The sequence below is a fragment of the Camellia sinensis genome, chromosome 4 (assembly GCF_055761805.1).
Source record: "Camellia sinensis isolate YWXY chromosome 4, ASM5576180v1, whole genome shotgun sequence".
In the NCBI taxonomy this organism is placed as follows: domain Eukaryota; kingdom Viridiplantae; phylum Streptophyta; class Magnoliopsida; order Ericales; family Theaceae; genus Camellia; species Camellia sinensis.
Window position 1 is genome coordinate 204337625 of NC_138964.1, and position 12116 is coordinate 204349740.

A 12116-nucleotide genomic window follows, 5' to 3' on the forward strand; every position below is an offset into this window, starting at 1 on the left:
CTATTATTCTATATAATAAAATTATCAAAATTATTAATTAAAATAAATTTTTGACATAATTAAAAATTGATAATTGAATTGATAATTTTATTAATGAAAGGAATAATTTGTTTTGAAATTAAAAATTTCAGAAATTACAGAAAACATAGTATTTTAAACAAATATTAAGATTTATTTGTAATTTACTCTAATTTTAAATACACATTATCTCAGAAATGAATTACCGCCTAATTAAAATGATTACCTATATATACCAAAAAAAACTTTAACTCATCAAGGGTTTATGTATTCACAGAATCGAATTTTAATCTGGACATTCATATCACAACACAAACAACACACTCAAATCTTCTTCATCTTCTTCTTCTTTCTAGTGTCTCTGGTCTCCCTCTGTTTCTGTGAATCTGAGTCACCCACGCATCTTTCTCTGTGCAGGTGAGAATCCAAAGATCTCAATTTTGCTGCAATTATGCCCTATTTGTCATCAAAACTCTCTTATTTGTGTACCCCCTTCATTAATTTATTGCTTTGTCTATGTTCAATGTTGAATTGTTTGTTTGGTGCTCTTGCTGATTTGGTTCCCGCCATTGTCGCAAAACTTTAATGTTAAAATTGAAGTAACTTTTGTAGAATTGGGAAAACTTGATTTTTTTTTTTCAAAAAAAAAAAAGAAAGAAAAATAATTTGCGAGATTTAGTTATGTTTTTTGCTTAGAAAATAAGGTTATTTGGGGTTGGAAGGAATGAAGAGAATCATTGGAGAGCCCGCTTGGGAACTTGGCCTTTTTAGTGGCTTTTTTTGCTCTTTTATGAGATGAACAAAAGTTAAGTGTGTTTGGGATAGTTTTTTTAGTTGAGTAGATGGTTGTGGAGAAAAAATTGATTGATTGATGGGTAATATATCATATTTTGGTTTTTTGTTGGCTATTTTAGCCAATTCCACAACCCCCCCCCCCCCCCCCCCCCCCCCCAAACAGGGCCTAACTTGTTGGTGATTGTCATTTCAAGTTATTTGCTTTTATCTGTGACCGTTGCGTGTAATGTTGTAATATGTTTTGTGTTACTGGTGATTGTCATGTTCAAGCCAATTATCGGTAAAAAGGGACAGATTCCAGATTCTGGCTTGGGTATTAATGCACATGTAAATCCTAATTGAGAAAATTTGCTGAAAAAAATAGAAAAGTACAAAATGAATTTCTACCAATGGATAAAAATGAATAATATTAATTTCACTTGACATTTTTTGTCAACATAGGCGAGTACAAAAAAATGATTATACAATTGAGGAAAATCATCACAATATTAGACAACGTTTTTTTTCAATACATGCGATCTATCTGGTAACTAGCTAGAAAATAATCTTCCATCCGATTGTTTGTAGGTTGGTCTTGACAAATTTTGTTGTTGAAAATTCACGTTCAATGTGCAATTGAAGTAGGCAAAGTTAACACAAGGCGAATCAATCTATCAATAAGAGGATAACACATTTCAATAAGCACTATCAAATATTGTGAATTCATTTTCAATAATATTATGTCAAACATAATCAATTTTCTCATTGTCATAGAATGCACAAATAAAAATGGATAACAAAGCAAGAGGCATCAACAAATTGAAGTGTGATGTATAGAAAACATACAGATAACATAGCATACATAGGACACAAACAAGAATGATAAGAAACAAGGATAAATACAACAATAGAAGCAATCTAGAACAATCTATATATATATATATAAAACACTAGTTGCATACATAGTAAAGACAAGGCTATACCCCAACAAGACAGCAACTGCCAACAACTTCAATACAAGTGAAAACAAAAACAATGAAGAAAATCCATTACACATGACCCAAAAATTGATCTTTTATATATAGTAACTAGCTTGACATAAAGTTTGGGCAATATTTTTTAAACTGAACTTCAAAACTAATTTAAAAGTTTTGTCATGTAACTAATTTGGGGTTATGAATATCTGTACATTTTTTTGGTGGGTAGAACCCTTATAATTTTGGGATTATCTTACTATTTGCTAACTATAATACAGGGTTTTGGGGGTGCAGTCTATGCCCACCACTTGGATCCATTGCTATTTGTAGGTCCCTTATGTTTCAGGGTAATCCATACTTTTCAATACATTAGATATTTAATATGTGCATGCATTTCCAAAGCCTCCCCCCCTCTCTTCACGGAATGTGATTTGAGCCATACTATTGACCGGATGTCCTTTTATTGCTCACTATATATGCCCTTCCTTAAGCAGCATGATATTTTAATGTAGTTCTTCTTTTCTCTCTCTCTCTCTCTCTCTCTCTTTTCCTTGGGCTCCTAAAATTTTTCTTGAATTAGCGACTTGCCTACTTAGACAGCCAGCTGAACATATATTAAATATCACACAGTTTGGGGTTCATTGTAATATGCAATGCTTTACGAATTTCTGTTGCTTGGCAATGAGCTCAATTTAATCAGATTTACTTTTAGCATTTTTGGATTAAAGCTTGTGTATGTATTTGAGTTCGTCTGCCTAGTGTTTTTAAGGGATTTTTAAATCTCCAATTAGTTGATATCTGTGAAACTCTCATCAATAGTTGTGCATGTGTATTTGAGCTCATATGTCTGAGTGGTTTTTTAAGTGCATTTACTGCTTGATGAGAGTAGAAAAGCACGCCAAGACTGGTATTGCTCCTCTCAATTTAATTTTTGTTAATAAAACAGAAATTACCATCTAACCCCTGCAGCATATATTATATAATATGAGTTCTAAATGGCTTTAAGACTTCATTTTACTTGTGTAAGATTCTGATTGCTCCTCGAAGAACCACAGGGTGTTGATAACCCTTGTTTAAGAAAGTAAGGCTTCGTTTGGCAAGTGGCTTTTTTAGCCAAAAAGTCAAAAAGTTACTAAAAAAATCAAAAAGCCAACAACCTATATCAAAAAGTCAAAGATTCCCTTTTCTCTCTATTTTTTGAACATCTTTTCGTAAAAAGCCAAAAAGTCATCCCAAACATACTAGTTTTTTTTTCATCACATTTTAGCCAAAAGTCAAAAAGTTACTAAAAAAGCCTGTTTCCAAACGAGGCCTAAGTATGCATAAAATTAGTATAAAGGGTTTTTTTTAGTTTGATTTTGCCAAATTTATCTTGGCAGTGCAGAACTTTGTAGAGTACTTAGAAGAAAAGGGAAGCATACAAATCACATACTTGACGCTTGCTGTTAGGGTTAGTGTTTCTCCTTTTGAGTTTTGGTTAGGGTCATTAGATGGTGAATAGTACTAGCTTAACCTATGTAGTTTGGCATATATCTAATTTGGGTGACCCCATGCTTCTTCACCACATCCACTTCCACATCATAAGAATTTCCAGTTACACGAAAACGAAAACAGGATTGGTGGTTAAAATATTGCATTCGTAGCTTCTCTTTGATGAAAAAATAGTATGGATTTAAGAATTTTTGTAAAGGAATTTTCAGTAAATGTTATCTATATATAACCCTTTTATATTTGTGTTAAGTTGAGGGGGAAAATATGATGTTGAAGTGGTTTACATGTAAAGTAAAACTGAAGGGTTAGAATATGAATCTTGGTTATACGAGAGAATGAAAATTCTTGTTTTTGATTTTTTGTTTTTTGTTTTTTTTTTTTAAATTTTATTTTGGAAAGGAACAATACACACATTAAGACATTTATTTACCATCTAGACTCTACACGCATCTAATACTTTGAGGTGAAGTTATATAAAAGTGATTGATGAAGATTAATGAGAGCATGGGTGTTAGCTCCATTGGTCCATATGAACTCTTATTTGGGATATTAAAAAGGTTTTGAAGCTGCTTCTTATTTGGGTGATTGCTTATTTACTGACATTGGTCAATTCCTCTGCTCATGTGATGGCAACATGGGCATTCAGAAATAAATTTAGTGGTTCCCTCTGAGCCAGTGAGGTCCCTCTGTGGGTGAAGAATGCTGTGGAGATGGATAGATCAGGAGGGGTGAAGACCCTTGGTGAAGTCAGTTGTCCCTCTTTTTGGCTGTTTTTTGGTTTTGGTTCCTTGGTGCTATGTTATGCTGCTCTTTCCTTTTCCTTGTCCCTCTTTTTGGCTGTTTTTTGGTTTTGGTTCCTTGGTGCTATGTTATGCTGCTCTTTCCTTTTCCTTTTATTTGCCCCCCCCCCCCCCCCCCCCCCCCCCCCCAAAAAAAAAAAAGAAGAAGAAAAAAAGAATACCCGCCCATTTTGCTAGAGTGTTCCTTGTGCCACCAAGACTTGTGACCCATGTCATTGTTCTAAATTTAGTTTCAAATCCTATTTGATGCTCCTTTCTTTACTGCATATAAAATTTCTATTTTGCTCCTGAACATTTGGTGGTTGTCATATTAGAATAGGTATTATCAGGGCCGGCCCTGCCCTAAGGCAGGTAAGGCTTGTGCCTTAGGCCCCATATTTTGGCCCAAAAATAGGGCCCCTAAATTTAAAAAATTGTTATAGGTTCAACCTTTTTTTTTTTTTTTTTTGGTTTTAAGATCAATTTAAAGGGCTCCAAATGTTTTATTGGGCTCATGTATAATTTAGCCCATATTTATTTATAAATGTGTTTGGCCCATATTTATTAAAATGAAAATATATAAATAAATAAATAAAAAACAATAGGGCCCCTAAATTTGGTAAAATATATAAACATATATAACATAGGGCCCCTAAATTTGGCCCAAAAATAGGGCCCTTAAATTTGGTAAAATATTATAGGCTCAATATTTTTTTTTTTTTGGTTTTAGGATCAATTTAAAGGGCCCCAAAATATTTTTTTGGGTCCATGTATGATTTACTCCATATTTATTTATAAGTGTAGTTTGGTCCATGTTTATTAAAATGAAAATATATATTAAAAAAAAAGTGTTTGGGCTCAAGAAAAATAATACATACAATATATGGGCCCTATTTTTTTTTATTTTTTATTTTTACCTTCTTTATCTATTAGATTTTAGTGGAATAAATAATTTTGCTCAAATTTTTTTACCTAGGTCTTTATCAATTTTAATTGAATAATTTTTTCCTAATTTTTTTGTTCTAATTTTGTTTTATTAAATTGTTTTATTTATAATTTTAATGATTATATGTGTAAGTAAATCTTTTTATGATTACAAACAAATAAAAAATTATAATTTATCATTTTATTCATAAATTTTTTTTCAATATAAAAAGGCCTCCATTTTCGAAATTCGCCTTAGGCCCCGACGAACTCAGGGCCGGCCCTGGGTATTATGATTTGAGGTTAAGAAAACGCACCGAAATTGAACATATTTAGCCTTTGTTTTAGGATGGTTGTGTCATGACATTGTTTTTGAGCTACTTTCTTCCTGCATATAAACTGCAAAAGGCTCCTTGCAAGATGCTAAGATGAAATTGAAAAAGAAGAAGTTAACTAAATGCTAGTACTTCAGTTCCCACCCTTTCAGGTAATAGTCTTTCTTTTTTTGCTTGGGGGAAACAAGATAAACAGGTTGATTTGCCTTGGAATATTCTGACAATGCTTGCTGTTCTTGGTCCTACTTGCCCAATTTAGTATAAGGATCCATAAAAGAGAAGGATAACTATAAAGAAGAGTGCTGCTATTAGCACCTACCTACCTTAATTCTTTGAACCCTCACCCTAAATCTTAAATTTTAATAAGATTTCTTTGAACACCCCACTTAATACCAATTTTACCCCTATTTATAATATCATCACACCCAAGTGCACATCTACCTAATTTTGCACACACACACACGCACTCTCTCTCTCCTTCTTCTTCCAGATCTGGTATGTCTCTCTTTGTCTCTCACTTTTCCGGCAACCAATGCCCAACTTTAAAACGCTAGCCTACAGTCCTCACCCCTCTCGCCACAACCGCAGATGGCGGAGCTGCTGTTGCGTTTGCTGCGTCTAGACTACCCTCATCGTCTTCCCGTTGACCTATCAGAAATCTCTCATTCGAGATCAGTGACTGAAGAAAATCTCTTCGTTTTGTCTGAAATTATGTTTGGTTGAATAGTGCCGAAAATAAAGGTTTTGTTTGGAACCCATGTACCGAACTAAATGTTTCTGTTCAGTATCGCGTTACCGAACAAAACATTAATAGTTAGCAAACTTGTACCAAATAAGCTCAAACAAAATAGCAACCATTGAAAACGACTAAGGATCGTTAATGCATGATAAATAAACTTACCAATGCAATGCCAATCTCATCGAAGTTGTTGTCATCGTTCTCCATTACTCTATAAGTATCAACGAATGGTGAAAACGACCACAGACGTATATGGAAATTTGATTGGAGGAATTCAGTGTAATAGGATTGAAACGTTAATTGATTTGGACTGGACTATGATGGTGATGAAGATAAATACGTTTAGGGTTTAGGATGATGATGAAGAGGAATGCGGGGTTTAAGTTGATGAGGAATATGTTTAGATGGGGATTGAGGTGGGTGTACAAAATTGTAGAGTGTCATTTTAATTGTCTTCATTTGGTGGGTGGGTGTTCTATTAAAAGTTGTCCTTTAATGTAATTTTACTTCAGGGTATAATTGTAATAAAAAAAGAGTGAAAATTAAGGGGTCCAAAGAAATTAGGTAGGTGATAATAGAAGCACTCATAAAGAAATTTTGGACTTAAATTTTTAGTTTTATTTCAAAGCTATGTCATGGTGATTTTGCATGGAGCTCATCTATGATATGAACAATTCACTTTCTTGACTCATGTATGACCAATAGATTTCTGTAAATTGCTTCTCAGTTGTTATATGCAACATAAGGACATTGTTGGTCCCTGCTAATTGGGGGGATAGAGAGACCTAACCTTCGCATTATATATGCAAAGTGGCTGTTTGTCATCTGCAATATACTCCATGCAATATGTGTTAGTAGCATCGGTAAGTTATGGCCACATGTATAATGTAGTTATTTGCTCGAGTTTGATACAGAAATACATATCAATTGCATGAAAATCTTAGAAACCTCTTCATAGAACATGTGTTTACATTTCTTGAGATGTTGCCAACTTTGAAACTGACAATGTTGGAGAAGGGAGACTTTTTTCGCAACCTAGCATGTTCACCTGTGAGGAAGGCAAGTGTTATGATACTTTTGAATTGAATGATAAAATTAAGGGACAATATTCATCGTAATTATTGGTTCAATCCTTCAGTGAGAAGTTCAGTATGCTGACCAACTATGGGTTACCAAAATATTGGCGTGAGCTTGTGTTGCAATCTAAAAATACTATAAAGCCACCTATCTGAAACATATTCTGTTGAAAACTACTCATTTCCCTACTATACATTTATTAAGATATGCAATTGTGATCTGTAGCAGTTGATGAAATAGCATTGGGATCAAAGATTGCATGGAACACTTTGTATTATAAGATTACTTTTTGAGCGTGTGGGGAGTACTTCACCTTGATCTTGTTTCCCTTGTTGGTATCTCATGAATTTGATGCTCAGGCTGGCTTAATTGGAGATGAATAGGCACACATGAGTCGTCTCCAATGCTGAAACCATACGGATTTTGTGTGTTTTCAGTCACTGCTATCACATCTCTTGTGCCATAAACCTGAAGCGAGAACCCTTAATCCTAGTTAGGAAATTAATTTCACATGTTATGCATGCAAGCATGGTAATATATGAGTTTATTCAGGGAAGTCAGATGATTAAGTTTGTAGTCCAACTATAAACCTTTTTATACAATTCCATGTTTTCCTGATGAATGAGGTTCACCTTCTTGTAGAGTTCTACATTTTCTTGATGTATAAGGTTCCCCTGTAATGAATCCAACGAAGTTTAGTTTTTGTAGTTGAAATTATTCTTGACAAAATTTAATGACATCTATCATTTCGAGAGACCTTTTGGTTTAGCTCTCGTATTTCATCAGTTAGAATCTGCTCCTGTAGAAGTTTTTTTTTTTTTTAAAAAAAAAAAAAAAAAAAATATCTGATGTAAGTAGAAAAATCATGTTAAGTAATGATGGATTTTCTTCATACAAGACCACAATGAGCTCAACTCTTGAGCATTGCAGGAAGACCAAGGGTTTCGGACCTTTTTCATGCGGACACCTTGCAAACTCATTTCCAGTTGGTTCTCTAGATTTTGTAGGTCTTTGACACTCAAACCGTAAAGTTCTTCTCCCATCAATTGCCTGTTTCATCAAAACAGACATTTACAATTTTCAATATATGAAAGTCTTGCATATCTTGAAGAGATAAGGAGAGCAATTTTCCATCATTCTTCTAGTGAAATCCAGGGATACTTTAGGTTTTTTTTATAATCCTTTTTGAAGAATCTTACTGATTGCTCATCGTGTCTTTGCAGTTTAAGAAGCAACCATTCAATAAGCAAAGGTTCTACATTATAAAAAACAAGAAACTAAAATATGACGTAAATGGTTAAGCAAGCAAGATATGTACTAGAAGACATGCAGTCTGAACATGAAAGTATAAACTGAAAGTTCCACAAGGAAGGTAGTGTTTAGGTCAAAATAATGCAAATATATCTTACCAGTAAAGGTGGCTGAAATACTGAGTGAATTATAAGAAAAAAAGTCAATTATGTATGGCATAACAAGAAAGTGATTGGGTTGTTGTTTGCCATTCTTAGTGATTGGTTTTTCTTGTTTTTTTTCGGTTTTGTTTTGGACTTCTTCGTTGTTCGAGGACTCCTTGTCCTCTCTCCCTTTTCTTGCTTATAATTCTTCGTTGCTTTTCAAAAAAACAGAAAGAAAAAAGAGAAAGTGTAAAAGAAAACTTGATGAAACTGAAGAAAAAGAGAAAGAAAAGGAAATCACAAAGAGGTAGGGCAACACAGCATTTTAAAAGAATGGAATAATGATTCTGTAGTAGGAAAATTGTGATATCCAACATGTTCCTGCAACAAGAATATAAGAATTAGAAACAAGATGGGAAAGAAAGGAAAAGAAAGAATGGGAAGGAGGATAAGAATAATGAAAACTGGAGCATTTAGCCCTTGTTTCCAGACTATTCTCTAAACCCTTAACTGGTTTAAATAAAGAGTTTTATGGAAAAGAGAATATTCATTAGTAGCACGTGTGTAAAATATGGTATAACCCTTAAAATTGATTTTGATCTAGGGTTTTTTGATCTCATACTTTAGTTACCTTACTTGTGCTCTCATGAGCTAGGCATACGAAGTTATCTAAAGTCATGTGAATGCTTTGAGGTTGTGGGCACCCTCAACATCATACAGGCAGTACTAACCATTAACAATACTTACGTAATATGGGGTCAATAAACATTAGCAAAACGAGTGTAACTAGGTAGAATCAAGAATGGTATATATGTGCAAGAAAGTAAATGTCCATAGCAGAAAGTAGGCTACGCATACTGCTAAAATTTATCAGCATCATAATATATGAGATATTGGCTTCTTTTCCATTAATATAGTTTTGGAGATGATAAACAAATTGGTGTTTGATATGGTAACATTTATAAATTATTTCATTGGTAAATTCTGAGTATGTTTAGATGAGTAGATGTTAAATTTGTTGGATATTATCATATGAATTACTGAAGTTTGTATGGATGGTGGCTTTTGCTGTTATCCTGAAATAATTGTCTTATCTAGAATCACATCCAAAACTTGTATCTTTGGTTGTTAGTTCCTCTATTATGAGTAATGGCCGCTTTTTTATTTTTTTATTTTTTACCCTCCTGTCAATTGACCAGGAAAGCCAAGCTTAACAGAGTTTGTTTTTCTGGTGCAGTATTTGAGTATACAAGAAGTTGCATGGCAGTGCAAGGTTATTTTGTCATCAAAGGTTGTCCAGACAAGGCACGAATCCTTGGACTAATCTATATTGTTACCTTGTTGTCTAACTGGGGTACTTTTTATTCTTTACATTGCTTGGCCAAATGGCAGCTTTAAATAAGCTAGACTAGGTTTAGTAGGTGTTTAGTAATCTATAGTTGGCATGGTTGAACAGAGAGTGAATAGGATTATATTTCCCCAACGAGAAAGATAGTATTAATAGTTTCTTCTGGTTGTCAAAGATGAGAGTAAAAATTAGATTAATTCTTTGAAAAAAAAAGTTAATTATTGACCTTGTTTCATGATTCATTGACTTTTAACATATTGTGCTTCTTATGAATGTAATCTAATCATAAGTTGTGTGACTTGGGGACTCCTGAAATATTGAAATTTTAAGCTGTTTTTCCTTATTTGTTTCCTGCATTGTTGTTTTTGCATTTTGTTGCTCCAAATCCTTGTATTGGAACGTAAGAAGATTTTGCTGCCCCTTTTTTTTTTGCGTCTCCAGTTTGTGAGCTACGGTTTAGATCTTTACCAGTGAAGTTTAATTCAAGCTCATTTTTAAGAGATTTGAAGCAAATGCTAGTATGCTACACTCATTCAGCTGGCATCTTCAAGCCCAGTGCACTGTACTCCAACATTCAGGGTTGTTTGGAAAGTGCTAAATTAGTATATTTTTTGACTTTTTATGAAAAAATGTTAAATATGGGTTAGGTTTGAAGTGATATTGTAGAGGTGATGTGGTTTAAATAAGAAGTGATGTGATTCAAATAAGATAACTGTGACTCAAATAAGATGATGTGCTCTTGTAGCAGATGCCAAACAACTACTCAATATCCATTTTAACAATTCCTAGGTAAGCTCTATGTATTGCAGATTTTCAATATTTTTACTGTTACATAAGCTAAAATGGACACAAGTAAACCTAATCAGTTAACCATGTCTAAAACTTTTTTGTGATAGGCATGTCCAATACTAATAATTCCAGAAACTAACAGAAGCTATCAATGTGTTGACCACTAATAGAACCTTCAAGTCGTGTATGGCCCCGTTTGGTAGAGCTGTGAAAAAGTGATTATAATTTATAACCTAACAGCTTATAGTTTATAACTGTGAACATAAGCTGATTTTTGACTTATAAATTAAGCTTTTCTTCTCCCACTCAAAGAATAAGTTGATTTTTTTGACTTACAAAAAGCTATAAGCTGTATTATTAAGCTGAACTAAACACATCAAAATAGTTTAAATTAAGTTAAAAGTTGAAATAAGCTGGAAATAAGCTCTACCAAATAGGGCCTATATGAGTTATTGGTTGTTTTTTTTCATTTAATAGTTTATTAAACGCTACTGACTGATTGGCACCTAGCATTAGCTTTTTGGGTTAAAATTCACAAAATGATAAAATAGGCTAAAATAGCCAATCAGACAAAATGTCACATCAAATTCATAATTATTTTATTTTTTTTCTTACAAACATCACATTTAATTACAAAAAAATTTAACTATCTTCCAAAGCACAAAAATTTTAACCTATTAAAATAGTCAAAAATCAAAATAGTCTACTAAAATAGTAATTTTTCAAACACCAACATTATTTTTTGATGATAATCATCTCAAACATGACTGATATCTTAAATAATTTGAAGCATACTGTTTACACAGCCAACTGGTATGAACTTTTATGCTATTTACCAGATAATTACGTTTCATTTAAAATCAAGTATTTCCAAGCTAAAGCAGAAGAATTTTACCGATGATTTTCTTGCAAGTTGTGTAATTGTTGCCTCAAGATTGCTGCCTCCCTTTGCCAAAACTAGCAATTACAATGACACAGTTTAGTGTATAAGGAAGTATGAGATACTTTACAACATAAACATTAAACATGATCAGATTGTTTAAAATGCTATTTCATGAATGTACCATGGCACAAAAAAAAAAAAACTTTACATGATAGGATGATATACAAAGCTGTCTTAGTAGGTTGGAAATACTTGGTCACTTACTACACCAAGCTATGATTCTTGTACTGAATGTGCTTTTTCTGCATAGTTTGTCTTGGTTCAACTAAATTACAAGCTTTGTAGAAATTTCAAAATCATTTCTCCTCTTCCTAAGTTTCAATTTCCCACATAGTACATGTAACTTGATTGTCATACTACCAATGATTCGTGCATCCATGTATATATATACCTTCAATGAGAAAACATTCAACTCTTTCATGGTTCAACAATTCCACATGTTGCTCTTGAAAATTATCTGGCAACGTGTACTATTTTAGTTGGATGTGGATATATATATTGGATTCGAGTAATGTCATCCAGTCAAGA

At 33.1% G+C, this 12116-nt stretch overlaps 1 protein-coding gene and 1 long non-coding RNA gene across 2 annotated transcripts in view; one reads left to right on the forward strand and one right to left on the reverse strand.

Moving 5' to 3' along the window:
* The first annotated feature begins 275 nt into the window (after nucleotides 1–275).
* Nucleotides 276–10212, forward strand: LOC114271574 (uncharacterized). Its single transcript, XR_003632365.2, has 2 exons — nucleotides 276–435; nucleotides 9746–10212. It is a non-coding gene; the product is annotated as an uncharacterized LOC114271574 (long non-coding RNA).
* LOC114271573 (MADS-box transcription factor 23) overlaps nucleotides 6717–12116 on the reverse strand; it is a 29311-nt gene continuing 23911 nt past the window's right edge. The window contains exons 4-9 of the mRNA XM_028213183.2: nucleotides 11541–11602; nucleotides 8065–8164; nucleotides 7872–7913; nucleotides 7705–7788; nucleotides 7428–7582; nucleotides 6717–7085 (exon numbers count right to left, since the gene is read on the reverse strand). Of these exons, the coding sequence (XP_028068984.2) occupies nucleotides 7082–7085; nucleotides 7428–7582; nucleotides 7705–7788; nucleotides 7872–7913; nucleotides 8065–8164; nucleotides 11541–11602 (447 nt within the window). The 3' untranslated portion in view covers nucleotides 6717–7081. The remainder of the gene's footprint in view (nucleotides 7086–7427; nucleotides 7583–7704; nucleotides 7789–7871; nucleotides 7914–8064; nucleotides 8165–11540; nucleotides 11603–12116) is intronic.